General features: G+C 36.5%; 1 protein-coding gene across 3 annotated transcripts; it reads right to left on the bottom strand.

Annotated features, from left to right (window-relative positions):
• Positions 1-6,716: 6,716 nt before the first annotated feature.
• Positions 6,717-18,517, bottom strand: LOC126619500 (agamous-like MADS-box protein MADS3). Of its 3 annotated transcripts, none has more exons than XM_050287925.1 (8): positions 18,208-18,517; positions 11,364-11,439; positions 9,045-9,106; positions 8,843-8,942; positions 8,178-8,219; positions 7,545-7,586; positions 7,341-7,411; positions 6,717-7,031 (listed from the first exon to the last, which is right to left on the bottom strand). In XM_050287925.1, coding segments are annotated over exons 1-8 (600 nt in total). In that variant the 5' UTR covers positions 18,414-18,517; the 3' UTR covers positions 6,717-7,030. The 3 variants fall into 3 exon arrangements, with proteins under 3 accessions (XP_050143882.1, XP_050143953.1, XP_050144015.1); XM_050287996.1 differs by having other exon boundaries at positions 18,232-18,508; XM_050288058.1 differs by lacking the exon at positions 7,545-7,586 and having other exon boundaries at positions 18,208-18,513.
• Between the last annotated feature and the right edge of the window lie 409 nt (positions 18,518-18,926).

The following is an 18,926-nucleotide window of genomic DNA, read 5'->3' as shown; positions in this document are numbered from 1 at the left end:
GTTTTCATGCATGAATTAGATGCTAGAATATAAATGAGTTTCACCTAATCGTTACAAATTTATATTCATAAGTAGTGAAGGTTGTTTATCACAATCGCGTTAATTGAATTCTTGGCATAAGTTTCATGCAATTCATAGTTACAAGTGTTTCGTCAATGCTTATGATTTTTATAGAACTTAATGATTCTTGCTTGTATCTCTATTATGCAATTCATGTAGGGAACTTGTGGGGAATGCTTTGGGTTGTTGTATGCAATCATCCAATTCAATGAAATTAGGAAAATCTGAGGATTAATTTAAGCGTACCTAATTAATCTGGGGTGTTGAGCATCATAGTTTATTGAAAAGCAATTGGAAATCAATTCATATACAAGTGTGTCATGTGTGAAGAACGGACCTCTAACTAATCCATCCATCATCTTATTTCTTAAATTTGTTTTACAATCTTCCTAGTTTTATAACTTGTTTGTTTGTTTCAAATTCATCAAAACTAAAATCCCCCTTTTACTTTCTTGTTTCAAAGTGTTTAAAATTTGTTTGTTTGTGTTTTAGAGTGTTTTGAGTCAAGTCAAAACCCAAATTTCGTCCAAAGTTGTGCTAGAGTCAGAAACTGCCTAGTTTGTGTTTTTAGGCAGTTTTGAGTGTCTTTAAGTTATTTTGAGTCTTGTGAACCTGTTTTGAGTTCTTTAAGTCTATTCAAACGTTTTTAACTTTGTTTTTATGTTTTTGAGTTAGTTTAGAGGTTTTAGCAAGCCCTCCTAATCCCCGGTTTAGAACGATCCCTACTTACATACTTTACTACAATTGTCAAAAAAAGAGGGTTTAATTTGTGTGTCAAGTAATTTTACGCATCAAGTGTGCGGATGAGGACGTCGGGCCCCTAAGGGGGATGGATTGTGACATCCCACATCGTCCAGGGAAGTGATCCTTAAATGTATATTCTCATCCCTACCTAGCACAAGGCTTTTTGGGAATTCACTGGTTTCGGGTTCCATTGGAACTTCGAAGTTAAGCGAGTAGCGCGCGAGAGCAATCCCATGATGGGTGATCCATTGGGAAGTTCTCGTGTGAGTTTCCAGAAACAAAACCGTAAGGGCATGGTCGGGCCATAAAGCGGATAATATCATGCTACGGTGGTGGAACGGGCCTAGGATGTGGTGGACCCCGAGCCGAGATGTGACAATTTGGTATCAGAGCCAATCCCTTGCCGGAAGTGTGCCGACGATGACGTCGGGCCCCTAAGGGGGTGGATTGTGACATCCCACATCGCCCAGGGGAGTGATCCTTAAATGTATATTCACATCTCTACCTAGCACAATGCATTTTGGGAACTCACTGGTTTCGGGTTCCATCGAAACTTCGAAGTTAAGCGAGTAGTGCGTGAGAGCAATCCCATGATGGGTGACCCACTGGGAAGTTATCGTGTGAGTTCTCAGAAACAAAACAGTGAGGGCGTGGTCGAGGCCCAAAACGGACAATATCATGCTACGGTGGTGGAGCGGGCCCGGGATGTGGTGGACCCTAGGTCGGGATGTGACAATTTACCTAAGGGGGTGGATTGTTAAATCCCACATCGCCCAGATGAGTGATCCTTATATGTATATTCTCATATCTACCTAGCACGAAGCCTTTTGGGAGCTCACTGGCTTCGGGTTCCGTAGAAACTCCGAAGTTAAGCGAGAAGGAGGCCAAAGCACTCCTAGGATGGGTGACCAACTGGGAAGTTGCTCGTGAGTTCCCAAAAACAAAAACCGTGAGGGAATGGTAAGCCCAAAGCGGACAATATCATGCTACGGTGGTGGAATGGGCCCGGGATGTGGTGGACTCGGGCCGAGATGTGACAAATGGTATCAGAGCCAATCCCTGACCGGAAGTGTGCCGACGAGGACGTCGGGCCCCTAGGGGGGTGGATTGTGACATCCCACATCGCCCAGGGGAGTGATCCTTAAATGTATATTCTCATCTCTACCTAGCACGAGGCCTTTTGGGAACTCACTGGTTTCAGATTTCATCGGAACTTCGAAGTTAAGCGAGTAACGTGCGAGAGCAATCCCATGATGGGTGACCCACTGGGAAGTTCTCGTGCAAGTTCCCAGAAACAAAACCGTGAGGGCGTGGTCGGGGCCCAATATCGTGCTACGGTGGTGGAGCGGGCCCGAGATGTGGTAGACCCCGGGCCGGGATGTGATAGGTACATTTGGTACCCATCTTGTTTAAACACTTTTGTTTAAAGGAGACTATCTGGTGACAAAGTCAAGATAGTCCACTTTTTTGGGATTTGATGAAAAAAACTCACATAGACATTTCAGTTTTCCATGACCATTATCGTGTAATTTACCTGCACCAAAAATCTAAATCATCTTGTTTAAACACTTTAGTTAGTTAATTCTATCACTTTCGTTTGAGAAATTATTGGCTAAACTATAATCTCGTGGACATGAATTTCTTAATATTATAAATTTATCAAACTATAACATAAATTCATAATTTAGTCACAAAAGAACTTGGTATATATTCAACATCTTAAACCAAATGACAAGTTAGATATTAAACACTGCAGATAGCGAATTAGCCAGAGAAGCAAGAATTATGTTTGTCGATGTCCTTATCCGTTGGTTTCTGACCAAGCCAATCCAAAAGCACAATCCTCTTGGCAGCATGCATGCCCTTGGTCGAAAGCCAATACGATTTTAAATACGGAACTTGGGAAAGTATCTTTTTGAAAACATTTCTCAATCTCAAAGTGGGAATCATTTCTTAGTTTCAAAATTTTCAGTTTTTAAATTGTTTTATGAATAGCAAATTTGTTTGCAATGTGAATAATTTTTACTCATATTTGATGTCAAGTTTGTTTTATATTACAGCGGAATTAGTACACCCACAATAAGTCTTAATATTATCACAATTTAATAATATAGTGAATGCGACTAAACCAACATATCATGTTACATTATGTCATTATCTAATATTTCCAATTGAATAAGGTCATTTCTAACCGACCTGGCCAAGGGGCTAAAATTAGCTTGAAATGACACGAAAACAATCTCTAACCGAGGGCTAAGTCAAAAGGCTTTTGGGCTTCACTGGGCCAAAAAACTGAAATCAGGCCAGCGAGCCGACCTTATCCAGCTGGCCAACCTTCTAACAATTCAAAAGCAATGGTAACTTTTCAGACAATTTTTTTTAATTTCTAATTTTTTTTCTATAAATGCCTAAGTCATTCCTACACCATTTCTCACATAATTTTCACCATTCCATACTATCTTACCTCATTTTATTTCAATTCTTCACATTCTATTCTCTTACCTCTTCCAATAATCTTTCCTTCAATTTTTTCAATAATTTTCAAATGACCACATCTGCAATCAAAGGAATGGCTTGGACCCGAAAAGAAGATGAAGCTCTTTGCAGGGCTAATAGATGGGTCTCAGAAGATAATGTCAAGGGAAGTTCTCAAACAAGTGAATGTGTTTAGGCTCGTACGTCTAAAAAATACTATGAGTTCTACAAAGACACCACTCCACTGAATCCCCGAAACCACGAGAGTTGTTCTTCAAAATGGAAAAAACATCTTCAACCAAGTTTGAATAAATGGCATCAAGCAATGTTAAACGCCCAAAGCAAACATGAAAGTGGAGCTAATTACTACGACAAAATAAGTGTTTTCACAAGTTATTTTAAATATTTAATTATATCACATTTAATTTCATAAATTAATTTCCTTTAATTTTTGTAATTATATTTTCTAGGTACGCCAAGCGAAGGCATCACGATTGTTGGGAAATTTGTAAAGTATGGGTGTTATTTCAAGATCCACCTGAAGAAAGATTTGGTCCTACATCGGTGTTCGGAAATGTTTCGTCAAATGCAGTTGGGGACGAACAAGGATCTCCTATCATTCAAGAAACAAGGGTAGAAAATCCGTCTCCGGGTGAATCTTCCATACCTAGGGTTACGTGACGAAACAAGGTCCGAAAATTGAAGGAAAGAGGCAAGGCAAATGATGATTTAGCCTTTCGAGAGAAATGGCGTCCTCATTGCGATTAATGGCAAAGCAAAATGCCCTTGCCGCAGAAGAAAAGAAGTGTAGGCATGAAGAACAGGCAAAACAAATACAAGAAGAGATGAATGATAGAAACATGCAAAGGAACACTTCGGAGTACACTTCAAAGAGTAAGGCATATTTTGTAAGGAAAAAAGAGAAATTATGGCCTGACGAAAGTTGTTTACATCCGACTATACTCCTACAATGGCGGATGAAAATGATGATTATAGTCTTGAAATTGAAGTTGTTGTAGTCTTTAATATTTAAGTTGTAGTTTTTAAATTTAAGTTTTTGTACTCTTTAAATTAAACAACATTAAACAACACAATCTCCACTCTAGTACTACTTGGGGGAGTTATTCAAACTTAAACAACATGAAACTTAAACAACATTAAACAAAACATTTAACAACATAAAACTTAAACGCTACTCCATGGTTCTTTTGGCCCAAGGATGTGCAACAAGATCTTGTTGTAGGTACTTGTTTGTGGCACGTAAACGTATCATCCTATGACGCCTCATGTACTTATTTAAAGAGATATTACCAGTTCTTAGATCTAAAGGCAAATTAGGCCCATCATATATTTTCTCACGGGCCCTCCTTGACCTATTTGGATCATCTTGGTTGTCATCAAACTCTCCATCAATATAGTTATCTCGCTTATCCTCTACAATCATGTTGTGTAATATGATGCACGACATCATGATGAAGTTCAATTTATCTCGACTCCACCTTTTGCCAGTTCCTTAATGATATTCCACCATGCTTATAGAATATCGAAAGTTCTCTCAACATCTTTCTGGTATGCCTCTTGGTGTAAGGTAAATCACATTTAGGCATCATCCACACAATTTGCAATTTCTTGGACAAGTGTCGCTCACTTTGGGTAGATGTCATCTGCCAAGTAATACTCCATTTGGACTTACGCACGTTGATGTAGTAATTAAGTTGAGGTGATTTACCAGTCGTCAGGTTATTAAAGAGGAGTGAACGCCGAGTATTGTAGTGTCATTTTGGGAGATTAAGACTCCAAAGAAAGCATTTCAAATTCATGTGTCAAACAAGGCAACCACCTACTTTCTTAATCTTCAGCTAAATCCTCTTTGCCATCCGGTGGGATAGTTCTTCCACTGCTAATGCATGCAATCTAATAACCCTATCATGCCCGGAAAGCCACGATCTTCAGCTTTTCGAAAGAGCCGAGCCATATCTGCTTGATTTAGTTCACCGAGATACTTCTCTTTGTAAATTTGAACAACTGTGTGACAAAATTCAGCAAGATTATCAAGGCATGTAGACTCAGACATACCATATGTATCATCCATTGCATCAGCTGGGGAGGCATATGCCAGCATTTAGAGTGCAATAGTAACTTTTTGATGAGGTGAGAAACCAGTGCGGCCTGCTCTATCCATCTTCTATCAAAAGTATGGATTGCCATGTTGGACATCATGAAGTAAATGCTTGAAGACATGAAGCCTCATAGTGACCAGCAACATAGCCACCGCATCAAGGTTGTTCTTCAGTTTCCTCACACGCCATGACTCCAGCCATTGCTGCCATATATGTTGTGTTTGCGTCATGCTTCATTTTCTTCATCGTACTTCTCATCTTCTCGTCTCATCTACACCCATTTATCTTCCAATTCAGAATTGGATGAGGACCCCAGTTGGAATGCGAAGAGGATCCAAAGTTGGAATTCATTGCAAACTTGAATTGAGAGAGATATTAGAGAGGGCAAAGATGAAGGTGTGTGAATTGTACCCCAATATCCAGCCAATTTATCAGCATTGAAAGCTAAAGATAAGAAATGTCACATAGATAAGAATCCTATCTAAAATTTACACAACCAATTACATCTCGACTCGTGGCACTCGAAATCTTATCTGAAAAATTATTTACATTACATAAAGATAAGAAATCTGAAGAGTTATTCACGTTAGCGACATGTGTCACTCAAAATCCTATCCAAAAAATTATTGAGATTATACAAAGATAAGAAATCCGAAGGTTTATTCATTTGGCGACAAATGACACTCAAAATGTGTCTGAAAATGTTATTTTAATAGATAGTTTAATTTAAGTAATCATATTAATTCAATTAAAATAATAAATTATGTTTGGCCTATGACTATTTTGCCCCCTCGGTTGAAGATGATTTTTTGTCAATGTGTTATGTTTGGCCTATGACCCTTTAGCCTCCTAGGTTAGAGATAATATAAAATATGACATGACATTGTTTATTAAAATATAATTTCTTACATGACTTTAGGGTTAAAGAAATCCCTTTGGTACTCATTCGGTTGAAAATAGCCTAAGGGGGTGTCGATGTCAATGAAGGGATGTAAGAATCTGCATATAGAAAATGTACCTAATTTCAGATTAATGAATGTTACTTTTCGATAAAAAAAAGAGAAAAGAACATGTACCTAATTAATCATATGCTTAAAAATATCTACGGATAAATCTTTTTAGGTATTAAAAATAAGAATTTTAACGAAAAGTTTCCGGTACTGTTTATTTTAACGAAAAATCATAGTTTTACACTAAAAAGTTAATCCTATTACTATTCACTTTACCCTTTATTTTATCTTTATCGTTAAAACTCAAATTTTCAAACACTTTTCATTAGTTTTTCTATTAAAAATTCTTCTTTTGTGCAAGAAAACAAAAGAAAATCACAATTATTAGTCACCTGCAACTTAGTCATAATTAAGGGTTCGCAGACATCGATGAGCTGAACATATCTTAGTAGTAATTAAGAGTTCCAGACATCCATATCTTAGTAGTAATTAAGAGTTTTAGACATCGATGAGCTGAACATATCTTAGTAGTAATTAAGAGTTTTAGACATCGATGAGCTGAACACATCTTAGTAGTACTCGTACAAGCAATCAAATAAAGCCCACACTGTTGCAGCTGCTCCCTCCCACCCTTGATCAGTAGTTTCCTTTTTCTTGGGGAACTGGTACACATCCATGTTCTCTACATCCATTTTTATGGTACGTTCAAGCATCATCAACATTTTTTTTACCAAATCAACTACGTATTTATTAAATAAAATTCAACAGTATATATCAAAGATGTACAAAATATCAAACATAGATGCAATAGTAGCAAATCGAAAATGCAAAACTAAAGTGAACAAAACCACACAAACAATGAGAAAAAAAAATCACATTAGTATAATCCGCATTTAAGCCATGCAGTTAAAAACAACCAAAATCCTATATCCTAATTAAAGATATTAATTAAAAGGTTTGTGCAATTAACTGGAAATAAGGAAATGCTTACCATATGTGTAATTGTAAGGTAGGTTCTTCACATGCAACGTGATTGGCATTTGAAGGTCCTACTTCTTGAAGCTAGAATTTCAACAATATTCCATACACCAAAAATAGAAAAAAGTAGCCATTAGATGTGGATCCAAAAAGTAGGACCTTCAAAAGTCATTAGATGGTGGGGGAAAGAAATTCAAGAATATACACTATAAAGTACCTCACGTTTAAGCTGTTTATTAACCCCTGCAAGATCGTTCTCCTGTCAATTTATTCAAAAAAATTATCATACCACGTCAACTAGTTATTAGCTAGAATGGGAGAAAAATGAGAGGAAGTTTTCACGTAATTTTGTTGAGGTAACTCGTCCAACATATAATGGCCTCGTTCATATTAGAAGATTTTCTATTGTATAACCGATTCTTTACACTACTAGAAAACCCGCTTATAAATAGAATCACATCTCTTAGCACTTATACTAGAATTGTTTTCTTGTAGGTACACTCTCATTTTGAAATGTATCCACAAATTTACATTTATGTTAAAGTATATCTTATCAATGTGACGAGTTTTGTGTACCTAAATAACGTTATTATTGTTCTAACAAATGTTTAAACCTTTCATCGCCCTTCTAAACTTGTAAAGTACGTCGAACATATCTAGTCCTCTTTAAGGAATTGCATGCACGTAGTTTTGACCAAATTTCAAGACAGAAGAACGAGAAGAAATATTTAATCGTAATAATGTTAAAAAATCAACTTCAACATGATTAGGGATCAGGGACACAAAATCGCATATGATAGGAAGACCCTGGGATGCATGGTATATGCTAGCAATACATATATACTTTTACCTTTGTGCGCAGTTCTTCTAGTTGATTAAACATCATCCGCGTCTACATATACAAAAGCAGAAGGATAAAAAAAAGGTAATGTTGAAACAATAACAATATAAAATATAAGGTGATGCTTATATGTATAGCTTAATCAAGATCAATACAGAATAGGGTCTATATATGGAGTTGATCAAGAAACACAGAAGAAAAATCAATAATGTACGATACACATAATTTATGACACTTGTTGATTGTGAAACATATTATACTCGTAATTATATAGTGTGATCATTGTAAAAAGAAATTTGAGATTTCACTATAAAACTAATTGACAAATAGGAAATAGTTCAACTACTTATAAGTACATGCTTGGTCTCTCTTTTTTCTCGATGTGAGATTCATATTCTCAACATTCTACACTTCTTTTTAATTCTTGGTAAAAAATTTAAAGGTGTCTTTACCCTTCAAAAGAATTAACTTTGAAAATATTATCATTTTCCGTCCTTCTAGCTAGATGGTAATTTTTGCGAGTGATCAGCCATTGGTCGATGAAGGCAATCGAGATGCCATGATCAATCAGGTAAAATACTTCTGAATCTTTAATTATAAACATATATAACATGTGAGAGACTGCAAATTAAGAAACATGAGCTAGTTTTGTCTCTGTGTGCGTGTGTGTACACCTTTTCTTGTCTAGCTTTTGAGAGAGTTCTGTCAAGTCGTTTCTCAAGAACAAGCAGTTCTTTAAGGCGAAGCTGTTGCAGATCTTCTCCAAGCAAATGCCTAAATATGTGAGACTAAGAATTGATTGTATGTTTGATAAAATGGCACAAAAGAAAAATCATATGATTGATTAATAAGTGAATTATTATATTTTATATATACCTCTGTGAACGTTGAAGAGACTCGTGTTTGACCTTTAATCTTGAGACCTCTTGGTATATGTTCTGCATTAAAAAAGTCGATTAAGAAAATATTCATCACATCAAGAAAAGAATGCCTCTCATTCAACAACACTACAACAAAAAGGAGCACTAGCTACTGATAGTGTGCAGTAGGATCAAGCTTCAGTCCTTAATAAGTTTTTTGAAAAAAAAAATAGCTTATTAAAAAATTTGAAACATTAAATATGGTTGGTAAAACAAAAAAAAAAGTTTATTTAAAAAATTGCTGTTAATGACAGTATAAAAACATAAAAAATAGAAGCAAAGTTTACCATGCTTCCAAAAAAGTATTTTTTTTTTCAATCCAAGGATAGTGAATAGTGCTTGTTTAATGAAAATTTCAAATGGCAAGTATGTTGTCACACCCTAGTCCCAGGGTCGGTGGAAAAATTAATCCCACCCTCGGCGCGTGAGTAAAAATAAAATAAAAAGAAAAACTAAACTTCTCTTATTCAAATAACTCCAAAATCCATATAGGGTGTACAAAAATAATAAAAAAAACTCTTAAATATCTCGTCTAACACAACCTTAGCTTGTCTACCCTTTGTTAATTTTGTATCGAACATGCAAGGTCTACAATGTATAAGGTCAGCGAAGCCACAACTCAATAGGGACATAAATGTTATCAAGAATTATTATCAGGGCTAAACCGAGTGTCATGAAAAAAGTAATCAATTATAACATGTTTATCATTAATCACAATTTAACTAATAAACCATGAATGGAGCTTAACTTCAATTACCCAACCCGTTAATTTATATAATAAAACACGCAGACCTGCATGTCTCATACCGCATTTTATCACTGCAGCGGTGGTATGTATGCTCTATTATACAAGCTAACCCCGTAACTCAATCATCCTAGTTCCCCTTTTGTTAGTCATATTGTTCTTCTCTTGGTCGCCAAGATCCCCACTACTTCATACCATTCCTATAATTTCACTTTTGCCACCCTTGCTGGTACATACGAGAGTCGAACTCAACCACACAAAAGAATATTTTCATTTCCATATCCCAATCTCAAAGCACAACATAAGTTTTCAACACCCGTCAAACTCATGTTTTTGCCAAGGAGAAAATTAATGATGAGTTCCAAGGCCAGTTCCAATGTAAAATCCATCGGAACCAATGTTGATGCCAATGCTAAATTCCAATTATGTGAAAGTGAATTAGGGCTGGGTGCGGGTCAAGTTGGGTTCATTTTGGGTAGATTGGACTTGATTTTTTTTTTTTTTTTTTTGTAACGAGTTCGAGTCATTATGGGCTATGTATTTTTGTTAGTGAAATTGGCTCAATTAGATCCATTTGGTATGATCAGACTCCTACAAGTCGAACGAATCTATTTTCAATCATATGTCGTATAACAAAACAACAATATAAAACAATATTTATGTGTTTCCATTACAAAAGAATTACGTCTAACAAAGTTAATACCAATAAATGTTCTAAAGGGACTCTTAAGACTCTTTGTTTGAAGAAGTTCGATTGTTGTTTTACTTCATAGGGTTAGATAGATATAAAATTATGGATCATGAACTTCTTTGTGGATCACTAATAAAATGACAAGTGCTAAGACAACCCTAAAATGGTCCAAGCCGGGTTAACCATACATAAAAAATATGAACTTGTTTTTAGACAAACGGAGTCTAACTCAGATCGTTTTGAAATTAAAAGTAAGAACTAGATGACTTTACATCGGGCCAGATAATATGGTCTAGATCCACGGGTCTAAAGACCCATATGCCCACCCTATTGTGCACTTTCAAAAATAAAATAAAAATTTGACAATGCCAATTTCAAACCAATAAACAAACTAGTGTTAATTCACTTAATTGAAGATGACACGGGTTGACATCCATCCTAGACCAGGCACACGCGCCCAATGTCTGTCAAAACCAAGTACCACCGTCTGTTTCCGCAGTTGACTACCATCCTAAATCAAGCATGAGTTGACCACGTTTGTCCAACCAATTCCTTTTTCCTTTTTTCTTCCGAAACAACTTGAAAAACTCTACCAAATAAAAAACAGAAAGAAACCGCAATGAAAACTGACTATTTTTCCCAACTAGAACTAGAGACACCCAAAAAAAGGTGAAGTGAAAGAGATGAAGAAACGATAAACAAACCGATAAAGCAAACAAGGCCGATTGAACATATAGGCTGTATAACTCAGTCAGTAGACGCTCATACCACCACCAGCACATGCAAACACAGAAATGCAAATAGAATTGTGATAAAGCTCGGAAATTATGAAATGTCACCTGTGTTTCGTTCTCAGCAACATTGTCCTGTGAGGAATAGCAACTTTGACGGTACTGCTCAAGGATTTTGTTCATGCTGATCAAAGAAGGAAAACAGTCAAACATTTTATACTTATAAATTAGAGGCAATATATAACTACAGATACAGAAAACTGAGTGCGGGATGAAAGATGAAATCAGATTGAATAGATCAATTGATGTGCGTGCGCACGCTATGAAACTTCAGCTGTTAAGAGAAAAACTGAGGATTTTTTCCTCATAGGGAAAGATTTAGATGTTGAGTTTTATCACACTTTTACAAATTTACTTTCTTCCATTAGCTGTTAAGATTTGATAGAGTTAATTCTATGGAAGAAGAGAAGATGAATGGTTTAGGAATAAAACAGGGAGAGAAGAATGAGGTTGTTCTTTCTCTGCAAAGTCACAGAGGAATAATAGTTTTCATTAATTGTCTCTCACACTCTTGCACACAACGTGCAAAGAGAGATATAAAGCTTTTACAAAACTGAGCTGGATCAGTACAATTTGAAATAGATCTCAGCCACACATTCAGCTAATTAGCTAAGATCATCACACATGGCACTCATGGCCTTTTATACCTATATACTCTCTCACTTAGTATTTAACATAAGTGCATACACATATTAACATCACAACTTATTTCTAATCAGATTTTGGACTTATACTTCAACACTCCCCTTTAAGTCCAAAGCTGATATAACTCCTAGCTTGTCCCTGAGATAGTTAAACCTGTCCTTTGGTAATGCCTTGGTGAAAATGTCTGCCACTTGTTCTTTGGTAGGACAGTAAACCAAGTCAATTATCCCTTGCTGCAAGGCATCCTTGATGAAGTGATATCTCCTGTCAATGTGTTTTGTCTTTTGGTGAAACACAGGGTTCTTGGATATTGAGATTGCAGATGTGTTATCACACTGCAGAGGGGTTGCATCAACTTGTAACTCTCCAAAATCTTCCAGAACAAATCTGAGCCATATGGCCTGAGCTGTGGCTTCAGAAGCACTGATATACTCGGCTTCTGCAGTAGAAAGAGCAACACAGTGTTGTTTCACAGAGGCCCATGAGAACACTCCACTTCCAAAAGAAAATGCATAGCCTGAGGTGCTTTTGCTGTCTTCAAGAGATCCTCCCCAGTCACTATCGCAAAAACCAATTAAGACTGCCTTCTTGCCTTTCTCATACTTCAAACCATAGTCCAATGTGCCCCTAACATATCTGAGCACTCTCTTAGCTGTTCCATATTGTTTATTGGTAGGACAATGCATATATCGAGCTAATAAACTAGCTGCATACATTATATCTGGTCTTGTAGCAGTAAGATACAGTAAACTGCCTACAAGCTTTCTGTATTTCTCTTCATCTGCTGCACCACTGCCATCTTCTTTACTCAACTTTTCAGTAGCCACAAGAGGTATAGAGACAGATTTACATTCTTTCAATCCAAACTTATCCAACAGGGAAGAGGCATACTTCTTTTGATGAATGAAGATGCTAGATTCTGTTTGAATTATCCCCATCCCCAGAAAATGGTGAAGAATGCCCAAGTCTGACATCTCATACTTTTCCTTCATATCTTCTTTGAACTCATCCAGCATGTCTTGATTGTTTCCAGTATACACAATATCATCCACATATATGGAGACTATTAGTATATCCTTTTCTCCCCTTGTCTTAGTATAGAGAGTTGCTTCACTTAAGCTTTTCTCGAACCCACACTTAGCAAAATAACTGTCAATCTCTCCATACCAGGCTCTAGGTGCCTGTTTTAACCCATAAAGAGCCTTATGCAATTTGTAGACCTTGTCCTCCCTGCCATTAACTACAAACCCCTCAGGTTGATCTACATATACTTCTTCCTGCAATTCTCCATTCAGAAAAGCAGATTTAACATCTAGTTGATATAATTTCCAGCTTCTCTGTGCAGCAAGAGCTATCAAGGTTCGGATTGTGTCCAATCTTGCAACCGGGGCAAAAGTCTCATTGTAGTCAATTCCTGGTTTCTGCACATACCCCTTGGCAACTAGTCTTGCCTTGTTCTTTTGGACTGAACCATCTAAGTTCAACTTAGTTTTGAACACCCATTTAACTCCAATCACCTGCTTATCACTTGGTCTGTCAACAAGCTCCCAAGTTCCATTCTTCTCAATCATTTGCAGTTCTTCTTCCATTGCCTTTATCCAAGCCTGATCTTGTGCAGCTTCTTCGAATTTTTCAGGTTCCACAATGCAGAGATTGCACTGTGCCATAATATCATTTATGTTTCTCCATTTCACTGGAGTATGATCATAAGACTGAGGGATCTCAACAGATTCTTGAATGCTGCTTTCTTGTTCTTCAGTATGAGAGGAGGTATAGGAACTGGAGGCACTGTCTTGAATCTCATCCAACTCATGTGAATTCTGAATGTGAGTCACAGCAACAGAATTCTCTGAATGTTTCTTCCAATTCCAGGTTATAGTTTCATCAAAAACTACATCTCTTGAAAGAATTAACTTCTTAGTGCATGGATCAAACACTCTGTATCCCTTCTCACATGTAGCATATCCAACAAACACACCTTTGACACTCTTAGCATCTAGCTTCTGTCTTATTTCAGATGGTATATGCACATAGCATACTGATCCAAATACCTTTAAATGGCCAACCCCTGGTTTTCTGCCACTGTAAGCCTCAAATGGTGTTAAATTATTGAGTGCCTTTGTAGGTGATCTGTTCAAAATGTATACAGCTGTGTGTACTGCTTCTGCCCACAGAAAGTATGGCATGCTTTTATCATGAAGCATTGCCTTAGCCATTTCTACAACCGTTCTATTCTTCCTCTCCACTACTCCATTTTGCTGTGGAGTGTAGGCCATAGATAGTTGTCTTTGAATCCCTTCATTTTCTAAGAATTCATTAAATTCATTTGACACAAACTCTCCTCCTCTGTCACTCCTTAAACACTTTATTTTTAGACCCTTTTGTAATTCCACCATAGCTCTAAATTTCTTGAAACAGGTTAGAGCCTCAGATTTTTGTCTTAGAAAATAGACCCATGACATTCTGGTATGATCATCAATGAGAAGCATGAAATACTTATTTCCAGCAACAGATTCAGTTTGCATAGGGCCACACAAATCAGTATGTATCAGCTCCAGGGGATTATTTGCTCTCCAAGCTTGCCCTTTTGGAAACCAGTCACGATGTTGTTTACCCAACTGGCACCCTTCACACACATCCTTAGTATCTTCAAGTTGTGGAAGACCATGCACCATATCATGCTCCCTAAGTTGTTTAAGGCTCTTGAGATTTAGATGTCCTAATCTCTTGTGCCAAATCCAGGTAGAATGTGAACCAATACTAGCATTCAAAGCAAACTGAGTATTTTTCAACAGGGAGAGAGGATAACACCTATTTTCCTTCTTCTTTACTTTGATGACAAGAGTCTCTAATGAAGGTCCATCAAACACACTGCACATGTTTCCTCCAAATAATAGGTAGTATCCATGCTCATCCATTTGCCCCACACTTAGTAAGTTTTCTTTCAATCCGGGCAAGTGCATGACTTCCCTGATATACTTCTTTCCTTTATTTGTATCTATTTCCAAAGAGCCTATTCCAGCAACATTTACCAAATCACCAGTGGGCATTTGAACCTTTCCAGCAACATTAGTTCTTATATTGACAAGAAGATCTGCATTCCCTGTCATATGATTGCTGCACCCGCTATCAATATACCAGTCTCCATCCATTTTGTTTTCAGAAATTGCACTGTTGGCATAAAACAGATTTCCAGTGACTTCTGTTTGATTGGCACAGTTTGCCTTTTGAATAACCTTGCCTGCTGTGCATTCCCTGGCCCAATGACCAAACTTATCACAATTATAGCATTTGGGCTTCCCCTTATATCTACACTCACCAAAATGGAACTTAGAGCATACTCTACACTGTGGTTTGGTACCCTCCTGACCCATTGACTGTGACTGATATGAATTTGATGCAGGACTATTGAAAGGTTTTTGTTGAACCCGAGACTTTGAGTCCCATTTCTTCTCATTAGAACTCCAATTCTTCTTAAATTTCGATGGACCATATTTAGTCTCACTCCTATTTTGCCCTTTTGAACTCACTGAGAATGATGCAAATGCCTTCTCAGTGGTATCAACATTATGTAAATCGAACCGTTGTTCTTGACTCTTCAAGATTGCAACTACTTCCTGCAACTCTACAGTCTCTAGACACTTTGTGTTTTCTATAACCAAACAGATAGAATCATAAGGTTTACTAAGACTAATCAGAACCTTCTGCACAAGTCTCTCATTCGACAGAGATTCACCAAATGTTCTCATTTGATTAATTAGCTCATTCAGCCGTGTAAGATAGCTAGATAAAGACTCATCATCTCTCATCCTAGCATATTCAAACTCTCTCCTAAGATTCTGCAATTTCACAGATCGTACCTGATCACCACCGTGATACTCCCCGTACAACAAATCCCATGCCATCTTAGCTGATTCGGCATTGGCGATTCGTGGGAAGATCTGATCCGAGACTGCATTTTGAATGATTCCTAGAGCCTTCGCATCCTTCATGAACACAGCAGCCATTTCTTCATCGACTACATCGTCCGATGACCCTTCAACTTCCTTCTTCTTCTTCGAGTCAGGGGTTGTAATCCCTTTGTCCACCAGCTTCCATAACCCAAGCGATTTGAATATCGTTACCATCTTAATCCTCCAGAACTCGTAGTTTTCTCCGGAGAAGATTGGGGTTCTCACCTCCGAGCTTCCAGATCCAGACATCTTGGTCCGTCTGTTGCTTTCTCGCCTCAAATGAAAACTCCGGCGACTTTCACCGAGCTTTGACTTAGCTCAGTGACTTCACAGCTTCACGCCCAGATTCAATTGATCGAAACCGGCTCTGAGGCCATGTTAAGATTTGATAGAGTTAATTCTATGGAAGAAGAGAAGATGAATGGTTTAGGAATAAAACAGGGAGAGAAGAATGAGGTTGTTCTTTCTCTGCAAAGTCACAGAGGAATAATAGTTTTCATTAATTGTCTCTCACACTCTTGCACACAACGTGCAAAGAGAGATATAAAGCTTTTACAAAACTGAGCTGGATCAGTACAATTTGAAATAGATCTCAGCCACACATTCAGCTAATTAGCTAAGATCATCACACATGGCACTCATGGCCTTTTATACCTATATACTCTCTCACTTAGTATTTAACATAAGTGCATACACATATTAACATCACAACTTATTTCTAATCAGATTTTGGACTTATACTTCAACATTAGCTACACATATTACGCACTTACCAGTCTACTATGCGTGCCATTAGCTAAACAAATTTACTTTCTCCCATTAGATAAATGGGAGAAAATACATAATAAATTTCGATAAATACATAATTGGTTCCGCATAAAATTAAACTTCTATAAGTTATTACCTATGGGACCAAGGAAATTTATTAATTTAGCTCAATATTAAATAATTGATAAATTAATACGAATTAATCAAGACATCTCGTATTTTCAGCAATATTGTACTTTGTATTTTGTTTCACGTTTACGAACTATCAATTCTATTTATTTATTTAACCAAATAAAATTCATGAATCAACTTGTTTTCCCCAGAAATAGATTTTAAATTGTTTGATGTAATATATTATTGTATTTTATGAACATTTAATCGAGCAAAAATCTATTTAAACAAACAAAAGTCATAGTAATAGAAAAATTATTAATTTATATATTACGTGAGACCTATATGAATTTTTTTTATGATGTACTATCTTATAACTTTAGCGAATTTTCAATTTAGCATGTTCTTCCCAAGTCGGGGCCAACAGAAAATATTAATTAATAGAGGTTGTTAATTTATCTGGTATTAGATTATTGAGGTTCTACCGTATTATATTTGTAGTTGGAGGAGCGATTATGATCAATGATGTTCAATTTAAAAAATTAATTAATTAAAGGCATTTTAAGGAATTTTTGCTAACTTAATCAACCAGTTTGACCATGATGTTAGTAGCAACCACCCACAATTTTTTTTTGAAAACTTACACACACACACACATTCATCTACATGTTTATGTATAAAAAAAAAGGAAACACTCTTTATTATTCCTGCAAGAAATTAAATTAGAAAAAAGGTAATTAATTAACAGAACTTGAGCTGCTAAAACCATAACATTAATATTGAAACAAATAATAGGAAACACTCTTGATTCTTGAATTCCTCTCTCTTTCTCTCAGCGTTTTTATGTCTTGAAGCTTAGAAATAGAGAGAGACAAACCCTAGATATAAATTCCCAAAAGAAAGACCTGAGAGCATAGACAAAGACTCAAAAATAAAAATAAATAGAAAAAAAACCCAGGACGATCAACAGTACCTACAGTCAGAGAAATACAAGTACACGTTAAGATGCATCGGAGAAGCATACAGGCCCTCTATACGAAGTCTCCCCACAAATCCAATAAGAAGAAAGAAATAATATAGTTCATATGTAGAATTTACATATGTTAACCAAAAAGCAAACCAATTATACGATGACTTATAATGTAATATTTATATTATAAGCAAACAAATTACAAACAAACAAATATATATGGATCGAGTTTCTTCCTATGCATCACTTCTCTATGTTTGGTAATTACTTACATACATATATACATATAACATATATGTGTATGTGATAAATTTTAGGAATTGAAGAAATTAAAACAAACCCACATTTTTAGGGTTTTTTTTATAAAAAGTTTAGAACAAGGAAACCCTTAATAACATATACATATAATAAATCGAGAGAGAGAGAGAGAGAGAGAGAGAGAGACGGAGGGAGGGAGGGAGGATATAACTCGGTGCTGCAGAACTCATAGAGCTTCCCACGGCTGGAGTAGATGATAACTGCAACTTGGGCATCACAAGGCACAGAGAGCTCATGAGCTTTCTTGCGCAGACCGTTCCTGCGTTTTGTGAAGGTCACCTGACGGTTGATATTGTTCTTTATTCTCTCCATAACCACTCTCCCTCTCCCCATTCTCTCTCTCTCTCTCTCTCTCTCTCTGTAAAACTAGTAGTACAATGCAATAACACCAGCAAAACCAGAGACTATAAGAAACCAAACTTTGTTAATTGCCATTATAATTTGTGGTCACTTTATGAGGGAGGCAGATACTATACTCTTCTTCTCTTTTATTTGTACGGTTACAGTTAAATCACGTTAACATTTTATATTCTTATTACTTTTTGTCTTATTATTTTTATAAAAAAATTAATATAAAAAATTGATATGACTTAATCGTGACCGCATACTACAAAAGAAGATAGAAAAAGATATGGTAAAAAGAGGGCAGACAATCTGCCTTTTATGAGAGACCGAGAAAGTGAGAGTTAGTGAGAGAGGAGAATGATGACAAATTAAAGGACACGCGTCGGACTCTGTACATGGGCTTTTGCATTTCTCAGTGCTAGAACAGTGTAAAAATGGCCTACCATTGTACAATTTTACTGTATCCCAAAAGGGAGTGGTCAGGTGTGGCTCCAGGGCCAT

The sequence above is a fragment of the Malus sylvestris genome, chromosome 1 (assembly GCF_916048215.2).
Source record: "Malus sylvestris chromosome 1, drMalSylv7.2, whole genome shotgun sequence".
Taxonomy (NCBI): domain Eukaryota; kingdom Viridiplantae; phylum Streptophyta; class Magnoliopsida; order Rosales; family Rosaceae; genus Malus; species Malus sylvestris.
The sequence above is the reverse complement of the archived record's forward strand: the minus strand, read 5'-3'. Positions and strand labels throughout refer to the sequence as shown.